The sequence below is a fragment of the Rhinolophus sinicus genome, linkage group LG03 (assembly GCF_036562045.2).
Source record: "Rhinolophus sinicus isolate RSC01 linkage group LG03, ASM3656204v1, whole genome shotgun sequence".
Taxonomy (NCBI): Eukaryota; Metazoa; Chordata; class Mammalia; order Chiroptera; family Rhinolophidae; genus Rhinolophus; species Rhinolophus sinicus.
In genome coordinates this window covers 108,216,866-108,241,822 of record NC_133753.1, presented here as the reverse complement: position 1 = coordinate 108,241,822, position 24,957 = coordinate 108,216,866, and the positions used below count along the sequence as shown (strand labels likewise).

General features: G+C 39.9%; 1 protein-coding gene across 5 annotated transcripts in view; it reads left to right on the top strand.

The window, feature by feature from the left end:
• LOC109437491 (S-adenosyl-L-methionine-dependent tRNA 4-demethylwyosine synthase TYW1) overlaps window positions 1-24,957 on the top strand; it is a 237,210-nt gene that overhangs the window by 48,537 nt on the left and 163,716 nt on the right. For all 5 annotated transcript variants that reach the window (XM_074328473.1, XM_074328478.1, XM_074328475.1 and 2 more), the window contains exons 8-9: window positions 14,989-15,106; window positions 19,398-19,450. In XM_074328473.1, coding sequence (XP_074184574.1) covers window positions 14,989-15,106; window positions 19,398-19,450 — 171 coding nt within the window. The remainder of the gene's footprint in view (window positions 1-14,988; window positions 15,107-19,397; window positions 19,451-24,957) is intronic.

The window sequence follows — 24,957 nt, the reverse complement described above, 5'->3', positions numbered from 1 at the left end:
TACCCCACAGATTATTTACTAATTACAAAGGGAAAAATGTACCTTAATAAATGGAGTGACTAGATGACTCCCATCTATACTACCAAAGAATCAAATTTAGCATCATCATTTGTATTACAACTTGACCTTATGTGCCTCCTGATATGGTGTGTAGCAAGATATATACAACATCATTTATGTAGTTTTGTGTCAAAAAAGTCTAACCTGAATCTAATCATGGGGAAACAATCAGATAAATCCAGAATGTGGGCAGTCCATGAGACAACTGATCAGGCTCTTTAAACAGTCAACATTGTTAATAACAATAAAACATGGGGTGGGACTGTTCTAAGATTAAAAATGACTAATAAAACATAATCAAATGCATTGTGTAAACTTTGATCTTGAATCTAAGAGAAAGGGCCGTTGTCTGGACATTTGAGGATATTTGAAATGGATTTTTTATTAGATAATATTGGATTTAAAAATTTTTTCTTCATTGTAGGATTATGTCCTTTTTTAGGAGATGATTTCTGCAATATTTTAAGGGTGAATTGTCATGGTGTTTGTAACATAACTTTCAGGTGGTTCAACAAAATTGTATATACAGAGACAGACATACATACACATACACACACATATATGTATATATGCATACATGTGTATTATATACGTGTGTGTGTGGATGGATGGATGATGGATAATGATCATGCAAAAGTTGTGAATCTAGGTGAAGGTAATATGGGTCTTCATTGTACCTTTCAACATTTTTGAGGGGTTGAAGTAAAAAATATGAGGGGAACTACTTCCCCCCAAACCCCCCAAACAAAACAAAAACTAGTGTCAACTGAATTATAAACTATTTATGATATTGCCATTTGAGAATATCTCCTATTTTTTGATAGGACTAGTTGGTGAATGACTGGTTTTGAATTATATAAGGTCTTAAGAATGTATTCCTTGCATAAAATGTGAGGACCCTCTAATTTTACTCTGGGTAGTCCCCTACCATAACAAATGGTAATTTAAGGAAATAAATTTAACATTAATTTTGCCTAGTGAAAATTTTTTCACTATAAATAAACACAGCTATAATAATGAAAATTTAGAAAGTAGAGAAAAGGCAAAAACCTACCAATAATTCCATCTCCCTAGAAAAATCACAATTAGTATTTGGAATATTTAAATTTTGTTTCATATGCACCTAAATCTCTTACTATGAAAATGTTTGTTATATTCTCAGATAATGTTTATAATCTCATTTAAAAATTTTAGAGAAAAATCTTTGAAAAGTAATAAACAATGAGACAGTCTGTGTTACAGCAGGATTACTTTTGGGAAGTTATCATAAAAAGCTGCTTTATTTTAAGTTTTGCTGCCCTTTTCAACCTGTACAAGAAGGGGACCACTTCTCCTGTCTTGGGATGAAGACTCTGGCGGGCTCCATGACTTTTCTGGGCATTTGTGTAAGAAAGCATCGTAGGCACTTTCAACATAGAGCCTTAATCTGGCAGTAGGATGTGCAGTCCCGTGAGGTACTGAGTGCTAAATACACTAAATGAGCGTTGCAATTTAATTCAGAGGTGAAACTTCTCCCTCTTTATGGTCTGCTTTCTGGCCTGGCTGCTAGCTTCTACTGTGGATCACCTTAGGATTTGGGGAGTGGGTGGGAGTGGGCAGGAGAGAGAGAAGCAGGAGAGTTCTTTCTTGGCACTGTCGTAGGATGACTTTGTGCTCGCTCTTGTCAGGTGTCAAAATGGGCTCTTCCAGGCAACATTTTCAGTGGTTCTTTGGAGACATAGTCCATGGCTGTCCCCTAACCTGGTCGCTTGTATTCAGCAAGAGTACTCTGAGAAGTGTGCTTCAGGTGTTTGCTTACTCCTTCCTCTGAGCCCTGTATCTCTGGCTTCCTCTCTTCTGAGGTCTGTCATGTGCTCTCTAGCTGCCCATTGGTCAGGTTCTGAGTCTGTCCCAGCTCCACCCTGCTCCCAAGGGAACACTCCAGAGTTCTTTTTTTTTTTTTCAGTTTCAGGTGTACAAAACAATGTACTAGTTAGACATTTGCACCCCTCACAAAGTGACAACTCCTCCCCCCCCGCCCCCAATCTACTACCGTTCTGACATCGTATATAGCTGTTACCATTCCATTGCTCTATTGCCTATGCTGTGCTCCATATTTCAGAGTTCTTCATTTGGGGAGCACAGGCTGTTTGCTGCCCAGCAGTAGTGCTTACTTGCTAAAGCCACTAGTCACTCCTTTTGCCATCTGGATTTTATGGAGAGGAGTCCTGCACCAATCTGTGATGCCCTCTGAGTGCAAGGCAAGACATAGCAGCTTCTTCGAGAGGCCCCATTGGAGCCATTCTCCTGGGGCCTGAGGTAAGAGGCAGGTACCCACCCCCACATCCTCTCTCCATTTGAGGCAGGGGGCAACTCATCATTCTCCAAAGAAATCCTTAAGAATCCTCTCTCGTTATCTCCATTCTCTCTACGCTTTCATATCCTTGGTGTGAGGGAGGCATTTTTAAAGTTGTTAAATTGGTTCTCAGATATTTTCTTTGAAAATGTATAACTTGATCTGGCCCTCTCTTTGGAGTTTCATTTAATTTAAAACCCCTGTTTACACACGTTTAAAAAATTCAAAGAATATAGACCCCTAATTTTATTCTTTCTCAGTCTACTTTTCACAAGTAACCAGTTTACATTTTCACAGTATTCTTCGATGTACTTTATTGATTTTATAAACACACCTGTATTTTAGTATAACTTTGTTTTTTTGGTTCTACAGATGGGATCATTTTGTACTCCAAGTCTACAGACCGCTTTTTTTCGACAGTCCTGTCATATAGATTTTAATGTTTATGTAGCAATCCACAATTTATTTGACTCTTGTTGATTAACATTTAGGTGTTTTCTAATTTCCATAATGAACACTCTTGCTCTTATGTATTTTGTGGCTGGTATAAATTTATCTCAAGAAAAAATTTGTAATACTGAAATTTTCTAGACCAAAGGTAATTTTATAGTTTGATAGGTATTCCCAAATTGCCCTGTAAAAAGTTGAAAAGATTTTTATTTCTTCTTACAGTATAGGAGAGAGAAGAGAATTCCTTTTTCCCTTGCCAACCCCAGGTATTAACCAATCTTTTAAATCTTCCCAACCTGACAGGTGAAAAATAATAGCCTGATTTTAGTTTGCATTTTATATTGAGTGAGCTTGAACGTTTTTTTCCTGTCAGCCATCTCTTTCTGTCTACCTGGAGTTAGACATACTACAGGGTCTGAGGCCACAGTCCCCAAGACTGCTTTTACTTCCGACACCAATTTTAGGAGATTCCTAAACACCACCCACAGGTTTCATAATTTGCTAGAAAATCTCGTAGAACTTCCTGAATGCTGTTATCCTCAGGTTGCAGTTTGCTGCAGGGAAAGGGTACAGAAAATTAGCCAAAGGAACTGACACATAGAGCAGAGTCTAGGAAGCATTGTTCGTTGCCCTCAGGATGTGTTATCCTCCCAGCATCGGTTTGTAACAATACACGTGGAGTATTGCCAATCCTGGAAGCTCACGTGAGCTTCAGTGTTCACAGATTTTATTGGGGCTTCATTGTGTAGGCATGACTGACTGATTGCCCGTGTGGTTGCACTAAGTTTCCAGTCCTCCACTCCCACTGTGGCATGAGTCACCTCATTAGCATAAATTGTCAAGTTCGGTCTGAGGGGCCCACCATGAATATCAGAGTAAATACTCCTACCACTTGGGAAGTTCCAAGGGTGTAGGTGTTACTTTCCAGGAACTGGGGACAAAGGCCAGACTTCTCTTTGGGTAAGACCAAATTCTTTACTACACACTGTATTTTTTTATATTGGGTTGTTTGGCTTCTTTTGTAAAGCTCATAATCAAAAAAACTGTAATGTCCAAAATTATTTTCTGAATTTGAAATTACCATCTATATTTTCTGTTGTTGCAGCATTTTGTTACTTATTTCCTAATACTTCCCTGTGTTGGTGTGTCTCTGTCATTTTTAGTAGCTGTTGTAGTTTAGGAGCTGTGGCAGAGGAGCTATTAAGAATGACAAGTATGCGGAATATAGGTTCTGGGCCAAATCCCGCCAGGTTGTAACTTGGTGATCTAAGGGCACAATTTATCCTTCCCTAGCCTTCATCCCCTTGTCTGAGAAACATGGAATGCAACCTCTGCTTTCCTTACAGAGTTTTTGTGAGTCAGATGAGATCATGTATGTGAAAATGCATTATAATCTCTATTAGTCTGACAGATATAAAAATGAGAAGTTTGTTTAAACATTTTACATTTGCTTATACATTTTTCTAGAGTTGGTCATTTAGTCTGTTTCAGGTTTTCTGCTGTTAAAATTAGTGCTGGTCTGAGACCTTTTTTACTTTTTAAAGCTATGTTAATATTTTCTTAGGTTATATTTTCCCCAAATTGATATACTGGATCAAAACAAATGTATAATTTTATGGCTCTTAATTAAAAATATGAGTAATTTTCAGTGGTGAAACTATTTTTAAAAAGGATAGATTTCAGTACATGCGATAACTGATTTAGAGAGATTTTGGATTTTTCCACCAGAATATGAGAAGATATTTAAACCTTTATTTGTAGTGGGTGAAGAGTTCAGGATAATTTTTTTCCCCACCTCTGTTGAGGAATGATTGACAAACGAGGTTGTACAACTGTGATGTTTTTTAAAGTTATAATTTGATGATTTGATACATGTATGTGCACGTTGAAATGATGACCACAATCAAGTTAACTCATCCATTACTTTACATAGTTACCTTTCGTGTATGTGTGTGTCTTGAGAACACTTAATATCTAATCTCAGCAAATTTCAAGTATACAATAAAAGTTTGGAATAATTTGTGGGTGTATTTTTTCTTTGCCTTTTTATCTTATATCCATTAGAGGGCACTGGAGAAAAGCACAAATGAAAAATTTGGATAGCCATGTAAAGTATTTTTTTAAATGAAATGATTTTGGACTTTATGAGCTTTAAGTACAGGGTTTTTGATAAGTCAGTTTTCTGATGAAAAAAATCTCTCATAAAACCACTAAATCTGGGATAAATATATATGAGGCCTGACAGTTACCTTCGCGAACTTGCCACCATGTGCTTACATTGGCAGCACTGTACTCTGTTTCCCTGAAAATAAGACCTAGCTAGACAATCAATTCTAATGCATCTTTTGGAGCAAAAATTAATATAAGACCCAGTGTTTATATTATATTATATTATATTATATTATATTATATTATATTATACCCAGACTTATAGTAAAATAAATTAATTTTTGCTCCAAAAGATGCATTAGAGCTGATTGTCCAGCTAGGTCTTATTTTTAGGAAAACACGGTACAAACAGCTTGGTAAGGTTTCATAACCTTGGTATATCAGTGTCTCACAGCTGTGTTTGTGTTGATGTATGGCAGTGTCTTGCTGAGTGGTGTTCACTACTATTGTTGCGTATGTTTGTGTGCTGTTGCGAGAATGTCTGAGCTTGAATTAGAGTAACGAACAAACATTAAATTTCTTGTTAAATTTGGCAAGAGTGGACGTGAAATCATGGACGTGTTAGTCCAAGTTTATGGGGATAATGCCATGAAGAAAATGGCAGTGTACAAATGGATTAAGCGTTTTTCTGAGGGGAGAGAACATGTCACTGATGAAGAGAGGTCAAGGTAGCCAGTAATGAGCAGAACTGACGAGAACATTGCAAAAATTCATCAAATTGTGCATCAAAATCGATTGACTGTGAGAAGCATAGCAGACCAAGTAAACAACGATAGAGAAACAGTTAAGAAAATCTTCACTGAAAATCTTGGTATGAGAAAGGTGTGTACAAAAGTGGTCCCAAAAGAGCTCACCAATGATCAAAAGCAAAGGAGAGTCAAAGTTTGCCAAGACTTTTGGAGAGGCAAGACGATGTTTGGGGCCATGTTACCACTGGTGATGAAACATGAGTGTACCAATACAACCCTGAAACAAAGCATCAAAGTGCACAATGGAAGTCAGCCAATTCTCCATGACCCCAAAAGTTCTGTCAGTCCAAATCAAGAGTCAAAACGATGTCGCTAACCTTTTTGGATATCAGAGGGATTATTCATTATGAATTTATATCAACTGGACAAATAGTTAACCAAGTTTACTATTTGGAAGTGCTGAAAAGACTGTGCGAAAAAGTTAGATGACCTGAACTTTTCGCCAACAGTTCATGGCTCTTGCACCAGGACAGTACACACCAGCTTACACGGCACTGTCTGTGAGGGAGTTTTTAGCCAGTATACAAATAACTATATTGGAACACCCTCCCTATTCACCTGATATAGCCCCAATGACTTCTTTCTTTACCTGAAGGTAAAAGAAGTATTGAAAGGAAGACATTTTGGTGACATTCAGGACATCAAGGGTAATATGATGACAGCTCCGATGGCCATTCCAAAAAGGAGTTCTAAAATTGCTTTGAAGGGTGGACTAGGTACTGGCATCGGTGCATAGCTTTCCAAGGGGAATTCTTCGAAGGGGACCGTAGTGATAGTCAGCAATGAGGTATGTAGCACTTTTTCTAGGATGAGTTCGTGAATGTAATTGTCAGACTTTGTATATTTTTTTCTACTACAGTGTGAAATGAAAATAAACCACCAGTTTTTGTTTTTCATTATTGTTAGGTTACCGCAGTTTCCCAACATGTCTTGAGTTTTAATTTTATACTGGATGTAGTATACTAAAGTCAGTGATGGATGTTATTACTCCTTGGCTCTTCTTTTTCATGTTTTTTGGCATTTTCTTTGGGGGTCCTTCACACATATTCTTGAGCTGCTTTCTGCCTGATCATCGTTATGCATCACGCAAAATTGCCTGAGTTGTTCACTGTAGAGGAGGCTATAGAACTTAAGAGCATCAGTTCTAGGGTTGTGCCACAAGTCCTCCTATTGTAGGACGACCTCTTTGTGAATAACACTAACTTTTCATGGACTCATACTGTCTCAACCTGTATGTCTGTGGGCAAGTTATCTCACTCTCTGTGCTTCAGTTTTCTCATCTCTAAAGTAGGAGATAATAACAGCAACTGCCTTCTATAGTTGTTATGAAGACTGTTGACCATTTGTCGCATCCAGCGCAACACGGGCAGTGAGGGTGCGAGAAGGGGCGGTTTGGGTTAAGTTTTTTAGAAAGAAACAAACAAAGACTTAATGCAGTTAAATCTCTCCGAAGGCCAGGGGTCTCTCAGTCTCAGAGGACTGGAGCCCAGAATATGGCCGACTGGGGGTTTTTATTGAATAGGTATGCAAAAACAAGAGAAAGCAACATTGTTTCGTACACAGTCTCTGAAGCTCACACATCAGAACAGAAAAACATTTAGCTCAATCACCCTTTGTCAGTCAACAGCTGAAGCACAAGGTCCCACAATGTCCTAATGAAGGTATGTACCTTCTCGGCCAGAAGGGTCAAGTCTCTTATTTTGTAAGTTCCATTGAGCTAAGTGGAGAGAACTGATCTTTGTTGTTTTTGTAACTTCTCTCACAAGCAGGTGCCAGGGAAAAGGCAGAGCCGGCAACAGCTTTTCCCAGGCAGGGGGAAGGGGAGGCAAGGCCCCTTCCCATATCCTTCTAAGGCAGCTCATTGGGGTCCCCACTCGGTTCCACCTGGCTTAGGTTGTATCTCCCGTGAGATATCTTACCCGTCTTTGGCTGCAAACCATCTTTTGGGGACTAGATAGAGAGACATAAGGTGTAAACATAAGGATGGAACAAAGACCCAGAAAGGCACAGTCTCACAGACTCTTCTTTCCTTAAGGAAAGACATTGGGGGACAGTTGGCTAGGCTGTTGTGTGACTACAACCATTGTTCATTGGTGCCAATTCATTACCAACAGGAATCCCCAATTTGGGGTGTGGTAAAGAAGGAAACTTTATTCAGTGCAAACAGCTCAGTCATGATACGGTACGGCTGTGGAACAGCTCAAGAGTGTTACAGTTCAATTATGCATCGGCATGCTGTGAGGCGGTCCTCAGGCCAGGGCCCTCTGGCTACAGAGCGCTGCCCGCTCTGTTCTTGGCAAGACCTCTGTGGTGTTTCAGCTCCAGTCAGGGAAATGCAGTCTTCAGTCTTCCGTGGAAAGGATAATCTCACTCCCCCAGCCAGTGGGGAGCTGACTTATACAGAGAGAAGTCCCTGCCTCTGGTCCCTGGTTGATGTGTCCTCATTCAAACGATGACTCCAAATCCTCACCATTTGATTTGTCGCCAGAGGCTCATGGGGACGTCCAAGAGAGGACGCGCCCCGGAGCGTTGGTGACTGGGTTCTTGTCCTTGGCAAAGGAAATTTCAAGAACGAAACAGATGCAGCAAAGCAAAAGTGATTTATTGAAAATGAAAGTACACACTTGAGAGGAAAATGTGGGCAAACTCGAACGAGTCATGCCAAGGAAGTCATGGTCAGGGGTTTTTAATCCCTTCCGGGTGGGGAATTGTTGATGTGCCATTGAGATGAGCATTCATCTCCTCCCCCCTAGATGGGACAACCCGTTTCCTGCTTTTTCTTATTTTGTTTGCCTGGAACTGTCATGGAGTCAGGTACATGATGGGAGTGTAGTAACCGCAATGCAAATGAGATTATAATGACATTAAAATAAGCTAAAAGTCAGGTCCCGGTCATACGGATGAGTCTTGCTGGATGAAACTTGTTCTTGTTTCTCTCCAGCTGCAGGTGCTGGGTACAGTCACTTGTTACTTGTGTAACCAGTGAGGCCCCTCACGTTGTACCCTGGAGGGGGTTGTCAATTTCCTAGGCTATCTGTCCTGCCTCAGATTGGTCCATTAAGCCCTGTCCTGATTGGTCAGAATGGAGCCGCTCTTTTGGTTGGTGAAGATGCTAATGAGGATTTAGCTGTGTGGCTCCAGATGGATGGAGAAAGTCTCAATCCTGTTTGTTGAACAATCCCAGGTACTTCTTTACAAGGGTTGACTCGGGCGGCAGGAACGCTGCAGGCAGGCAGGTCAGTGCAGCTTTTCCCTGAAGTGAGGGCTTGCATGAGAGGCCCTGTTTAGAAACGGCTGCTGGGCTCCGCTTTTAAACTTGAGCCCACTTAGCCACCAGGAGCCCTTCTTGATAGGTATCTTCTTTCTTGGGATCTATAAGATTAAATAAGGTCATCCATCTAAAACCTTTATTTTCTTGTCTGCCATATAGTATATACTTGATAACTATTATTGTATAAGAAGATGTCTTCAAATGGTCTAGGTTTTGTCTGACTAGTTAACCATCATGGTATTCTACCTCCCTCCCTCAGTAGCAAGGTCTAAGACAGTAATTCTAGGGCTGAACAGAATTTGAAGGTTGGAGTGGTATCTAAGAATAAGCTAGAATTTGAAACATTGGAAAATTAGGAAGACAGATGCAGGTGCAGAGGGGATGGGGTGCTGGGGACTAAACAGTTTGGCATGTCTAGAGTTGAGTGGGGGCGGGGGTGTGTGGAGAGGGGAAGTAGAGAAGGAAGACACGGGCAGCGTCCTGGAGGCCTTCGCATGCTTTGTCCCGGGGCTGTGAGCTTCATCCTAAAGGCAGTGGGGAGCAGTGTGTGCATCTGATTCAATGATGAGCGGGCTGGGGGTCTGGGGAGAGAGGGTGTCCCAGAGTATGAGGAGAAATCACAGTACACACGGGATTATCTCACTCAACCCTCAGAATGACCTGATAGTCGTGCATTATCATCTCCCCTTTCCCATTTTACAGGGTAAGAAAGAGGCATAGAGCAGTGTAGCAATTTGTCCAAAGTCAGATGGCTGTCTGGTAAGGGGGGGCCCGGGGGTCAAGCCTAGACTCCATCTCTTGGTTTCACACCCCTTTGCTGCCTCCTCTGGGGAGAAGTGATTCCCAGAAGGGAAGTTGAAGAGTTTGAGTACAGAATCAAGGAGTCAGGAAGAACCTGACAATTCTTAGGCTGTTTATTTTCTGTTTCTCTCCTTATGATTTGTAAATGTAAAGGGGATTGTTACTTTTTTTTTTCAGCAGTAAATATAAATGTTGCTAAATACTCCCCACAGCATGTTTTAGTTAAGCAGACAAACAGCGGTATCAGTATCATTAGTATTGGAAGTAAATGGTGAATGCTTGGTAATTACTCACCAGAGAAACATATCGGTTTACAAAAGGATTTCAGTGTGTCCAATTCCGATTACAAAGTTGGATAGTACTGCAGTGGAATAACTTGAAGCTAGTTCTTCTTTCATAATTATTTTAATGCTTCCAGTGTTTAATTCACCCAGAAACAAAAGATGACATCCCTTCAATCAACCCCAGGACACTGCCTTTAAATCAACCTTCTCATCCCTTGCCCATGCAGCCAGGAACATTTGATAGTGAATTCTGGAATACTTCCTTACGTCAGGGTATCCAAAATATGTTCACTGGGTCAGAAGAAAACCACTTTGAAGCTCTTGACACACCTGGTGAAACTGCTTTTCAAAAAGTTCAAAAAGCATCCTTAAAACCTAGTGTACACAAAAATCTTTGTATCCTGTTGAAAACTGCTCATTTAAAAACTGAGCTCTGACAAGTGAGTGTAAATAGGTGATTCCTGTATTAGAGAAACAGGAACCTGCAGAAGTGGGGTTAAATTGCAGCAGAAGGAGTTTTAAGACCTGGAGAAGACTTTAATATTGAAAGTTGCCAGACCTAGAATCAGTTACTGAAAGAAGTGAGATCTGCTTTTCTAGAGCTAGAAACAGCTGTGTAATGGTTCTGAGGCATTTATTCATTTATTTGGCCATTTACTGCCTGCCAACCTTGTACTGGCACGGGTCCAGGCGTACACAGGCTGACTGTTAGAAATGACCTCTAGAGAACCTAGAGATTGTGTATCCAAAGTTTTCTGCATAAATTGATTAAGAATTGGAATCATCTGATGGTAAACAAGGATCAATAAAATAAACAAGGAAACACTTAAACAGGCAATGAGAAACACTGTTTTTTCCCCAGAAGAAATGTGTGCTGTGGTAATGAAAAGCTTGTTTGAACACCTGTTTGGTTCTTATCCAACTAGGTGGCATTTTACCTTAAGATCTTGGACAAATCACTTTTTTGCCTTGTTTTTATCCTAGGCAATTTTGGGGTGGTACTGTGGTTTGTGGGATGATGGTGTGAAAATGAGTTAGGTAATATTGTATAATGTCTTTTTTTAGTATCACTTTTTGCTCCCATTATTACAGAAGATTCATATAGTCCTGTCTGTTTATAAATAACTGTTTACTTCTATATAGTCATTTTCCCACGTGCCTAGGAAGTTAGGTTATAATCGGCCTTTCTTTTTGCGTGAGGGGAAACAGCAGCTTGGAGATGGTAAGGGTTTTCTTTCAAGGCACGTGTTTTGGGTTTGGGAGTTGGGAAGGGGTGGAAGGAAGCACAGGTTGGAGACAGGCTATTGTACATGTCCTTTAGGAGAAACCAGGGCTTTGGGCAAAAGTAGCCATGTTGCAGATGGAGAGAACCAGTAGTTGGGAATTAAAAAGCTTTAGAACTTGGTCACCCATTGTCGAATGGGGCTTACAGGAGAGGGAGGAATAAAGGTTGACCAATTCTGGGATCTTCATTTGTTTCTTCTTAGGCTATAAAAGAGCAATAAGAACATAAAAATCCGTAGGCCCTGTGTAGTTGTTATATTGTTATATTCCAGGCAAATAGTAAACAATGTCTGCTGCTAGGAGATTAGAATTAGAATTTGAATGGTGCTTTGCACTTCCTCAGGGAGTGTTAGGGACCAGTGTATTTCTTTTCAGAAATGAAGTTGCTGCTGCACATGGAAGATAGGACTAAACTGCCACAGAGGCAAAGAATGATATAATAAATGTTTGTCCTGAATGCTCAAGACTTAATCATGGCCTCTGATCTCTTTCCATAGAGACTTTGTGTCTAAATGATTGAATCTGAAGTAGCTACATTCACACTTTGTAACAATAATTTCTCTGATGTTGGGACGTGGACAGTGTTCCATGGCCATCCTTTAAGAGTATGTGCATTTCACAGTGGTCAGAAGGTTTTTTTTTTAAACCACATGAGGGTGTCTTATCACAGTGGTTAGAGACCAGTGTCATATGCTGGGTCCAGTTTTGGATTGTGTGGCTTTTGGGGAAGGAAGCATATAAGCTGGTGATGTTTTGTGGTGACAGTGATTTTTGAGAATAAATACTTCCACCTCCTATCAATTTTTGCATCATTAGTAGGGAATTACAGCAACTTGCTGTGGAATTACTTCAGAGATGTTTAAATGCTCTCAAGGTCAAGGTTAGTTTATTCTGCTCCATCACAAGACTTCCTTTTCAAGCTTACTTCTTTGATTTTAGGTCTGAAATAGACTTTTAAAAAAGCCAAAGGATTCTTTTATTTTTAAATATCTTAAAATAATAACTGGAACCTTTTAATTTTTTTATAAAATGCCTAGTTCAAACTAATTACTTTTATAATACATAAGAACAAATGATTGATGTTCGTTTATAAGTTTTTTCAGTTCCATCTTAAAATGTGTAGCTGAGAACTGTTAGTTAACAGAGACAAAATTGTTCATTAACTTTGTATTTTGAGTATGTTCAGTAATTTGCAATGCTAACTTCTAGGACAGGTAGAACTAACTGGGTTTATGTTTCTCATCTGGTCCATTTGACTCTGAAGTGCTTTTTCACTGACTTCCTATTTCAGAGCAAGTCCTAAAGTTTCAGAGAAGGTAGAGAAGTTAACTCCAAATTCCAACGGTTTCCCTTTTTTATTAAAAATAATTTTTTAAATCTGTTTTGCATTTTATGTGGAGAGAACTTTGAATGTTTGCAGAAGTAGCCGGAATGATACAGTGATTGATCCCTGTCACCTAGTGCCCAGGTTCAAACGTGGACAGGCCTCCTTCTGCATTAGTGTGATGCAGGTCTCAGACATGATGTCATCTGTGAGGTGTGTTCATGTTTAGGTAGAAAGGATATTACTGTGAGTCTGCTCAGTGATTCACTGGGGGCTGGACTCTGAAAATGGACAGGCCCTACGGGCAGTCTGGGTCTTCGTGGTAGGGCTGCTGCCAAGGTGTGTCGTTCTGAATTTCTGCAGCTGATGAGTGTTTCTTCTAAAGTGTAACGCAGACTTTGTGTGTTGTTTCAAAAATATTAATTAGCGGGCTGGCCCGGTGGCTCAGGCGGTTGGAGCTCCATACTCCTAACTCCGAAGGCTGCCGGTTCGATTCCCACATGGGCCAGTGGGCTCTCAACCACAAGGTTGCCGGTTCAACTCCTCGAGTCCCACAAGGGATGGTGGGACTCTGCAACTAAGGGACTCTGCAACTAAGATTGAACACGGCACCTTGAGCTGAGCTGCCGCTGAGCTCCCGGATGGCTCAGTTGGTTGGAGCGTGTCCTCTCAACCACAAGGTTGCCAGTTCGACTCCCTCAAGGGATGGTGGGCTGCGCCCCTTGCAACTAGCAACGACAACTGGACCTGGAGCTAAACCGCGCCCTCCACAACTAAGACTGAAAGGACAACAACTTGAAGCTGAATGGCACCCTCCACAACTAAGATTGAAAGGACAACAACTTGACTTGGGGAAAAAAAAATCCTGGTAGTACACACTGTTCTCCAATAAAGTCCTGTTCCCCTTCCCCAATAAAATCTTTAAAAAAAATATTAATTAGACCTCTACCATCTTCCAAAAAAGACGTTGAGATAACTTAAAAAATATGTATGTATATATATACATATATTAATAATAAGGTTGAAAAAGAGGAAGAAATCAGTGCAAAATGTGAATGATGGCTGTCTTATAATATGAAACCATGTACAAGAAGTACCAGACAGGCGTGATGCAAGACCTTATGCAGTGATCAGAAGTGTGCTGCAGAATTTTCTAGCAGACAAAGTCAAAAGGAAGCACAGTTTTATCCTTCAGATTTTTTTCTATTGCTGAAGACAGGTTTCCCCCATGGACCTTCCAAAAGGAGGCACTGGGGCAGCAGGTGGGGTAGTGGTCTCAGGGCAGATGTTCATCTGGGGGCAGCCCAGAGCACTTTTTTGACTTGTGTTTGGTGTTTGCAGATGTAATAACCAGCAGTAGCTATAACTTTTTGAACTCCTATTATGTATCAGGCATTGTGCCAGGCTATTTTTCTTTCATTTAATCTTTAGCACATCGCTGCTCCATAGATAATTACTTTCCCCCTTTTTCAGATGAGGAAATTGAAATTCAGAGAAGTAACCTGCTGAAGTTACGCAGTTTTTTGTACACAGGGTGCTAAAATATTTCACATCTACATCAGTGATTATTGATTTATGTTTTGTGGGTGTATGTGTTTGAGCATGTACTTATTTTCTTTGAAAAATAAAAAAGATTCTGGCTTACCTTTAGGTCACTGTCTGACTGGAGCTGTGATCGCTTTGGCGAGAACAGGGTGTGGGTCGTGGTTCGTGATGAGCCTTTGTGTCCGTGCTACGTGTTCATCATTATGCTGTTATTTTCCTTGCACTTTGCCATTTTTTCCAGGAATTTACACATTTATTGGGAATAAAGGGAACTGTATAATTGCAATTAAATTGATAACAAAAATCACAATTACTTACTTTTTGGTGTCTTCATTAAGACTTTAGATAATAGTACCTTCCTTACTAATTATAATATCTTCTGATTGATTTGATTGCCATACCTCTATTATCCACAAAGATTAAATCAAAATGGCAAAAATTAGTGATATTTTTGTTTATTTTATTTAACATCAGAATTTTTGCATAATTTAATATACATTACATGGTTTCATAGAGCAAATACTTTATAATAAAGTATAGATTATTTTCAGTATTTACTTAGAGGTTTTACTGTTTAAGTGGGTTATGAGTTTTGTTGCCTTTAATCTCATATTGAAATGTAAATCCCTGTGTCTGTAATATATTATGTGTGGTAATATTTTCATGATTGCTGCATGTTGCCATTTTTGGACCTCATTCTTTTTATTTTAATACAGAGAGCAAAGGTGCAGCAGGAAGAAAAAGCTGGTTTGTTCGGGAATGCAGTGACAAATGAAGCCAGTGAAAGAAGAGCTATGATAACTCCCGCTCTCCGAGAGGCCCTTACTAAGCAAGGTGAGAATCTCAGGAATTGTTGTTATAACCTATACTCTTCAGCATTCTAGGTGAAGCCTACGGCAGGAAGCATGAACTAGGGCTTGCCAAGAGGAAAGTGAATGATGCAGTCCTTTTCCAGTTGGCCCAGCAGCGTGTTAGGGAGTCAGGTTTATCCAGCTAAGGTGTCACTGCCTCATTCCTGTGCCTGGGCCAGCATGGTCCTCTTTGCTTGGTTTCTAGGCTCTTAGCCTCACTGTGGCTCAGAGATGCAAACAGAAAGTGCCATCACTGGCTTCTTTACAAATCACTGTTTATTAAGGGAAAATTATTAAATGCGGAAAAAACTTACACTGATATTATGCTGAATTAATTAGAAGTACTTTATGTTCAAGTATATCTGGATTTTTTGTGGACATACCTTATTAAGGAGGCTGTAGTTGAATGTGCAAATAATATTGGTTTTCTGTAGAAGAAAGAGGTGAATTAGGAGTCAGTAGATTGACTTCTCTCCCTCTCTATTTATTGAGAACCTTTTATGTGACAGTTATGGCAATGCTGAGAAATACAAGACACAGTAGCTGCTTCAAGGAACCGTCAGCCTGTTAGAGGAGACAGATATTATATACATATATAATATATATAAGTTTATAAATAATATATATAAATACTGTTACACATATAAAATCTGTCTTTTTATTAGGCTATATAGACTATTTAAAGTGATTTTATGGTAAGTTTAAATTTGTCATCTTGCTATTTGTTTTCTGCTTGTTTTGTGTTCTTTGATTTTCCTTTTCCAGTTTTTCTGCCTTCTTTTAGGTTATTATTTTTTTTTGCAGTTTGGATGTGGCCTCTTCTTTATATCCTTAGTTATAGGTGTTCTGTTCAGCTAGTCTTTAGAAGATTCTTGAGGTCGATTGTTGTATAATTTATTTGTTATTTTGGTGTGATCCTGGGAGGCAGCAGCACAGTGTTTACCTAATCCACCATCTTGGACCTTCATCTCTAGATCAATTTTTTTATAATTCTATTTTATATCCTTTGTTGGCTTATTAACTATTGTACCATTTTGTTATTTAGCACTTGCTGAAGGTTTTAGTAATTTAGTATATCTCTTTATCATGTCACAGTAAGTCTTTGAGTGGTGTTATACCACCTCATGTATAGAACAACCTTCAACAGTGTGCTTCTATTTTCTCCTCTTCAATCTATCTACAATTGCTAGTATACATCTTACTTTTTATATATGTTGTAAACCCTATACTACATTGTTATTTACTTTGGTTTATTCCATTATCTATTAAACATTTAAATAATTAGAAAAAAAATCTTATATATTTACTCATGTAGTTACCAGTTTGGTGCTTTTCATTCCTTTGTGTTCTTGCGTTGTCTCTTGGTAGGCAGCCTTTTCCTTCTGCCTGAGGGACTTTAGCAGTTCTTGTAGTGTGGGTTAGTTGGTGATAAATTATGTTAGCTTTTGTGTATCTGAAAAAGGATGTATTTTACCTTCATTTTTGAAGGATATTTTTTGATGGATGAATTGTAGATTGACGGCTTTTTTCAGTTACATTGTTCCACTGTTTGTTTGCATTACTTCTGATGAGAACTCTGTGCCATCTTTGGTTTGTTCCTTTGAATGTAATATTTTTCACCCCCGGCTGCTTTTAAGATTTTCTCTTAATTACTGATTTTGAGCAATTTAATTATAATGCATCTGAATGTAGTTTTCTTTATGTTTCTTTTACTCTAGGTTTGTTGAACTTCTTGGTTCTGGGATTTACAATTTTAATCAAATTTGGACACACTTTGGCCATTATTCTTCAAATAGTTTTCTGTCAACCCTTCTCTGCTTTTCTTTAGGGATTCCTATTATATATATAATAGTCCACTTGAATGCACTTTTAATTTTTCAAATTATTTTTTTCAGTTCTGCTTTTCATTTTAGAATCGTCTTTATTGCAGTGTCTCCAAGTTTAATTTAGTAATCGTTTCTTCTCTAATGTGTAATCTTCTGTTAATTCCATCCAGTGTATTTTTTGGCTTAGACATTGTAGTTTTCATTTCTAGAAGTTCAGTTTAGGTCATTTTATATCTTCCATGTCTCTTAACTTTTTGAGCCTGAACACAATTATAACTGTTTTAATGTGCTAATCTGCTAACCTATGGGTCATTTCTGGTTCAGTGTTGGTTGCTGGATTATTTTCCTTATTTTTGGTCATGTTTTCCTATCTATGTACATACATGCTAGGTAATCTGATTGAATGCTAGATCTAATTTTACCTTATTGGGTGCTAGATATTTTTGTATTCCTATGATATTCTTGAGCCTTGTTCTGGGACTAAGAGAAGTTACTTGGAAACAGTTTTGAGCCTCTTAATTTTTTATGACTTGTTAGGTGAGACCAGAGCCAGCTGAGTATATAGCTAATTATTTCCCACTATTGATGCAAAACACTTCTACACAGGAGTGCCTTGTGAATCTTTTCCTGTCTGATCAGCAGGAACAGACAGTTCCCAGCTGCCTGTGAGTGCCAGGCATACCTCTGATCCTTTCAGATTGTTCTTTCCCATTCGTGGGTAGTTTTCTCTCACATGCACACTAACCAGTACTCAAGGAAATACTTATAGGAACCCTCTGCAGACTTTTGAGTTCAATCTCTATGTAGTGTTGGTCTCCCTGGTACTCAGTCCTGCTAACTCTTGCCACAGGGGCTCCTCAGACCCCTGCTTTCATGTCCTCCACTCAGCCAGAACACCAGGTTTTATGCGGGCTGCCTCTCCCAGCTGCAGAGCCTAGAAACTTTCCAGGCAGTGAGTGCGGGTAACAGGAGGGCTCACCTCGTTTGGTTCCCATCCCTCTTGGATCACCATCCTTTGTTTCCTGATACTTCATATCTTGAAAACTGTTGTTCAATATATTTTGTCCATTTTTTGGTTTTTCAGGTGGGAGAATAAACCATCTATTACTCCATCTTGGTTAGAGGCAGAATTCTGCACTATTATTTTCAGCAACTGCATACTGTTCGCTTATCTTGGCGTTGTGGTCAGCTACAGGCCTCTCCTTCCTGTACTGTGCAGTTTTTTTCATTCCTACCTAAAGGCAAAATTTTGTAGAACCCTATGTATATTGGGACAGAACGATATAAAGAACTAACATAATTGAATGTGATTTCTGTGATAGTGATATGAACAACACACACAATGTAGGAATCCAAAAGAACTAGAATTTTCTCTGGGAATCTTTTAAATGTTTCTTCTGTATCTGAGATTAGCTATTCAATTGGACTCAGTTCATCTTCAGCTAGATAAGTAGTGCTTTGTTTATTTATATGCAGGATATTTACATAAATGTGGAAGAGGGTAAAAGACAAAGCCCTGTAACATTGCCACTAGAGTCTTGTAATCCAAATTGACATTGTTCCATTAATCATCACACTGAATGTGGATGTTTCACCAGCCCCTGATCCACTTATGCCATCCAGACTGTATTTCTCCTTTTGCATCATTTGTTTGCAAGTGAAGAGTCTTTTTGTGCAAGGGACTCAAGATAATTATGACTTATTACTTGAAGCCTCATGAGAAGCTTTATTAATGCTTCCTGAAATCAGAATATTCTACTTGTCTGCTCTACAGGTTTGTTAATATGATTGCTTTGGCGTGGCTTTTCCATGCTTTTCATGTCTTATGTGGCAAAAATTTTAAATGGTAGGTTGTAGAGGGGTGCTGAGATTCATGTTAGGTTGTAGTTCCTAGAATTTGATTTTCCCTTTTTTTCTTTTGGCAGTATTTCTTTATTTTAATCTCCTATTGCCCTGATTCTTCCATCTTTTTTCAAAGATTACTGATGAGAGTTCCCCAGTTATCCATTTGAAACATACTGTTACTTGCTTTTGCATTATGGCCCAGCATATGGCTCATTTTTATAAATGTTCCTGCCTCTTTGAAGAGCACGTGCATTCTGTAGTTGCTGAGTTAGTGCTGTGTGTCCTTGATCAAGTTTCCAGTTTCACTCAGCTGTGAGGTTCTTCTGAGTTTTGGTCTATGAGATCTGTTAGATGCTGAGAGGTGCTGGAATCTCTCTGATTTTAGATTAGCCTCTTGTTTCTTTATGTATTTTCAATGTATGTTATTAGATGCATATACGTTTTAAATTGGTTTATCGTTCTGGTGAATTAAATGTATAATATTTTTCCATTGGGTTGCCTACCATTATTTAAGCAAAAAAAAGATTTTGCTAGTTTTATAAGCACCTTTTGATATGAGGCTTTGAATCAATTCTATTTTGTGTTCCCTGTTTTTCCATTCAGGTTATCAATTGATTGGGAGCCACTCTGGGGTGAAGCTTTGCAGATGGACAAAGGTATTTGTTTTTATGCAGTTTTCGTGTGGCTATTCTATACAGTCAATTAATTTTACTATTTTAAAGGTATAATTTACATTTAATAAAATGCAGTGATTTTGAATGTATTTGTTGAATGAGTTCAGCAAATTTTGATGGATGTAAAAACCCTTATCTACCACTTGAATTAAGGTATAGACTATTTTCCTCACCTCATAAGTTTACTTGTGCCTATTTCTAGTCAGTACCCCTCCCCCCACAGCCAGGCAACAGTTGTTCCGGTTGCTCAGTGTCATTTAGTTTTACCTGTTCTAGAACTTCATATGAATGGAATCATATAATGCATAGTTTTTCACAAGGGACTTCTTAAACTCCACATAATGTTTCTGAGATGTATCAGTAAGTCATTCCTTTTTATTGCTGAGTGCTATTCAATAGTATGAACATACCACTGTTTTTAATCTGTTGATAGACATTTGGGTTGCTTTTCAGGTTTTGACTATTATGAATAAAACTGCTATGAACATTCTTGTATTATACAGTGCTTTTTTGCGAACATGTTTTAATTTCCTTGGGTCCATACCTAGGAGTGGAATCACTAGATATATGTTTAATTTTATAAGAAACTCCCAATCTCCTTTCAGTGTGGTACTGTTTTATACTTACATCAACAATTTATAAAAGTTCCAGGTGCTGCAAGTCTTTTTAGTTTTAGCCATTCTAGTCAGCATGTAGTAGTAGCATTGTGGCTTTAATGGGCATTTTGCTGATGACTGGGTGATGAGCAGTACCTTTTCATGTGCATGTTGTTCATTCATATTTATGAAGTCTCTATTCAAATTTTTTGCCCAAATTCTGTTGTGTGACTTTACCTTATTGATTAATAGCTCAGTATAGATTGTGGATATGAGTCGTTTGCCTGATGTGCATTGTGAACTTCTTTTCCTAGTCTATGGCTTTCTTGTTCATTTATTTAATGGCATCTTTAAAGTTTTTAATTTGATTAAAGTTCAGTTTATCAGTTTTTTCTTTTATGGTTAGTGTTTTTTGTATATTGTCGACATAAGAATGTCCAAACCTTTAGAGAATTTTTCTAAAAATTTATTTGCGCCAAACAGAGGATATGCCTGGAAGCAAGATCTCAACAGACTGAGAAAAATGCTTCCCAGAATGGCAGTTTGCAGTTTCTTTGATGCATTTAGAATTAAGGAGGGAAATTAAGGAAGATTACATGAAAGTGGAGAAAGCAAGGTGGGGATTGGATTACAGGATAACAAGATTGTGTGCTCATTTGAAGGTGGTTACTCTTATTTCAAAGGTATGTTAACCTAGATGCACAGAAATGATGGACAGGGCTGCTTATGGCAAAACAGTAACTTTTACTGAAGAAGTTACATGCCTGGGGCACGACTACCCACCATAACCTGCCCAGTTAGGGATTTATGATCAGATTGCCCTGTGAGGTCACTTTCTGTAGAACCCCCTTTTCATCCACAATATTAAGAACTCTTTGCCACCGTCAAGGTCACAAAGATATTCTGTGTATCCTTTTGGAACCTTCACATAGAGTTTTAACTTTATGTTTAAGTCTTTGATTCATCGTGGATTAATATTTATGAATGCTGGGAGGTAAAGATTTGTTCCTTCTCTCCCTTTGCCCCCACATATGGATATACAGGAGTTGTAGCACCAGTTGTTGTAAAAGACTGTCCTTTCACCAGTGAATTACTTTTAGGCCTTTGTAGAAAATTGGTCAACTGTTTATTGGTAGGCTGATGTCTGGACTTCTGTTTTTTGTCTGTTGTTGTGTTTGTCTATCCTTAGGGCAATACCACTGTGTTGTCTTGGTTACTGAAGCTTTGTAATACGTCTGGAATCATTCAGTATAAGTTCTCTGTCTTCTCTTTATTTCCAAGATTGTTTTCACTCTTCTGGGTCCTTTGTATTTCCATATCAATTTTAGAATCAGCCTGTGGATTTCTATTGTATGTATTTGTTCTGCTTTCTTAGATTCTTGGTCTGTTTGGCATCCATTCATTACAGGGCCAGTTCTATTAACTGTATTTCTTCTTTTCTGTATTCTTGATGGTCTGGCATTTGGGGGCCTTATAGACCTGGGGAGAAACTGCCCCTCCCAGGGCTTGCTAATTACTAAAGGTAATCACATTTTGCCCAGATAACCACATCTTGCCAGGAGCGCGCCTTTCATATGTAAACTAACTAATTCTGAATCTGGAGCCTGCAGCTACCTCCTGTCTAACTCTGAAGCCTGTCTTGGCTCTATTACTTCCGACTGGGCACATCAGTTAGGACCTGTGATAGGCATCTTGTAAGAGGCATCTTGACCTTAACATGCCAAAACCTGAATTCCCTTTTTCCTCTCCTAAATCTCCTCAGTCTTTATCAGTTAATGGCAGCTCTATCCTTTCTGTTGCTCAGGCCAAAAACTTGGGAGTTATATTTACTCTTCTGCTTTTTTTTACCCTCCCATATCTATTTCATGAGCAAGTCTTTCCAAACTGTACCCAGAATGCAATTACTTTTCACCAATTATACTGCTGTACCTTGGTCCATTAACTGTCGTATGTCACTTTTAGTATTTCAGTGATCTCCTAACTGCTTTTCTGGTTCCCACTCTTGTCATCCTCTAATGTTTTCTACGCAGCAGCCGAAGACGTCAGGTCGTGTCACTATCTTACTCAGAGCCTGCCGGGTGGGGTTCCCGTCTCACTCAGCATGAAAGACTCAGTATTTCTTACAGCGGCCTCCGAGGCCCCTTGTGACCTGGTCTTCCTGCCTCAGTTCAGCCATCCATCTTTGTTTAGTATTTATCTCCTCCCAGACCCTACTTAGTATAGTTCTGATCCACTTGTTCAACTTTGTTTTCCATTGTAACCTTCATACACTGTGTCCTGCTTCTCTTTCCCACTCTAGTCTCCACTGGATGAAATCCTACCCGTCTGTATCAGTCAGGAAAACAAACCACCCTGGATATTTTAGCCAGAACAGATTTAATAAAGTAAATCAACTAAAATGCTTACAAAGCCGTTGGAAGGCTTGGGGTAGTGAAGGTCAGAGAGAGCTGCTTCTGACTTTGAGAAAGTCACAAAGTGCTCCATGTACAGGACAGTGCTTCAGGTGACCTCAGTTGCTGGCAGCCTTAAAGTGAGTGTCCCCAGGAGCCTCTGGGAAGCTGCTGCAGACTCGCTGTCTGCTGCACACCCTGGTCTGCCAGCTGCTGCTGGACACCATCATTGTTTCTCCTTTCTGCCTCTAAATCTTGCATAAGTGCCTCTCACTGGTGGAGTCTAAATCAGAAGCCTTCCGATAAAGGAATCTGAGGAATATGGGGTTAGGGTTCTGTATCGATAAGTATTATCGATTGCTGTGCACAGACTTAATTTCAAGGCCTGATACGCAAGACACACCACCACAAGCCGGAATGAAGGGGTTAAAGAGTTTTATTACAAAGTGAAAGTAAGTAAGACAAGACAGAGATTAGGGGAATATATCATCATACCACTAATAAGCAAGGAGGCAAATCATCATACCACCAGGGCCCAGTTAATTAGAGTCGTAGAAACAGCAACAGCCTTTCATCAGCACGAGTGAAACATCACATGCAGAAACAGCACCGGCCCTTCATCAGCACGGACAAAACATCATGCGCAGAAAACAGCACCCGGCCCTTCATCAGCACGGGCGAAATCCCAGTCAAGTAAAGTCATCAACAGGGGCAGAATATCTTAGAATATCTTGCAGCAGCCCGAGGCGCCCGGGGAACAACAACAACTACTGCTGTGCCTACCTCGGCTTTCTGGGGTTTTGAGGACTTCACTAACAACAGCGGCAAGGAGCCAATAAGCATACGTGTTAACAACACAAGGAACTGGACTCAGATCTGTCTAGGAGCCGGGGCCAGTCCTTGGTACGAGATTAGATGTATCGGAGCTCGGCCCACCTGCGCCAAGGCACAGGCCAGGCTCCACATCCTATAAATATATTCTTGGTCCTTGGGAGGGTAGCCAATCCTTCCAAGGCCAAGCACGTACCCCAGCCACTGTGAGAGTTTACATCCCCAAATGTTTTCAGGCAGACCTTCATATTTTCTATTCCTTACAGGTTCTAGCCACTGCTTGGAAGGGCAGGCATGAGGCTGAGCAGTAAACGCATAGTCACCTTGGTGGGGACTCAGCATCTATACACATACTTCTACCTGTATGTACATTGGTAAACAATAATCTAAACAAAGATATTTGCTTCTGCTGAGCCTGTTGCAACTATTGATGCATACAAGGGAAGATGTATTCACTCTCCCTTTTAAAAAGTAGAGGACTCTTGAGATACTGTACCTAAAGGATGAAATTATGTGGTTAACTACCACCGACCCATCTTATATATAATAGAGGAGAAGGTAAATAGTTTTATATAGCAAAGCAGGGAAGACATTTTATAAGCTACAGCTCTCCTCGTGTTTGCTCCTGGTCACTTGGTAACGGTTGGGTTTTATAACTTCTTTCTTCCACTCGCTAGGCCATGTTTCCTTTGTGTTCCATCCATACCGCAATATGATGGCTCCTTACCAAGTGGGTGATCCAGTTTGTCGGTGAGGAGTTTGAGCCAGTAGCGGCTCCTCCTGCAATTTTCTCTGAACTTTTACTATTGTATGTAAGAGCCCGAGAGATGCCCTTGGTTCCTGACAAAATGTTTGTTTCGATGACATGAGGCGCTCAAAGGAGCCAGGTGACAGGGTTAACTGTCAGGAACTACGGAGGGTCTGCTGTTGTACCCTCCTTGCAAGCTAGCACGTTAGCCTGGCAGAGGACACGGGATGCCTGCCTCAGAAGTAAAGCACAGCAGACACTCGGGCTCCATGTTCACATGTCCACGCTGAGAGATGGACGTGGCCCAGGGGAGTGCTGGGAACACAGTGGATTTATGTACAGCTGAGGAACCTGCGCTCAGGAAACTCCCAGTCTTACAAGAGCAGTGCTCGCAAACCTGCCCCCACCCTTTCTCTGGGAGGGAGACGTTACCTTTATTATGCTGGTAACGTCTGCCCTGTCCACTGGAGGACATACTGTCTGTCTCCCAAGGCTGTGTGCTCTGCAGACATCCTTGAAAAGATAGTTTGGAACTGAAGATGACTGAAGAGGTGCAGACCCACTGTGGAGAACTGCCTGTTGACAGTTTCCCTGAATATGGCGAAAGCATTCTTCCCTGGGACCCGTTTTTGGAGAATATTGGGGAACCTGTTTTTGGACCCATTTTATTGGAGAATATTGGGGAACAGTGTGTTTCTCCAGGGCCCATCAACTCCTAGTCATTGTCCTTCAAACTAGTTGTGGAGGGTGCAGCTCAGCTCCAAGTCTAGTCGCCGTTTTTCAGTCTTTAGTTACAGGGGGTGCAGCCCACCATCCCATGCGAGAATTGAACAGGCAACCTTGCTGTTGAGAGCTAGTGCTCTAACCAATTGAATCATCCGGCGGCTCCTCCAGAAACTCAGCTGCAGCTCTTTGTTTTCAATC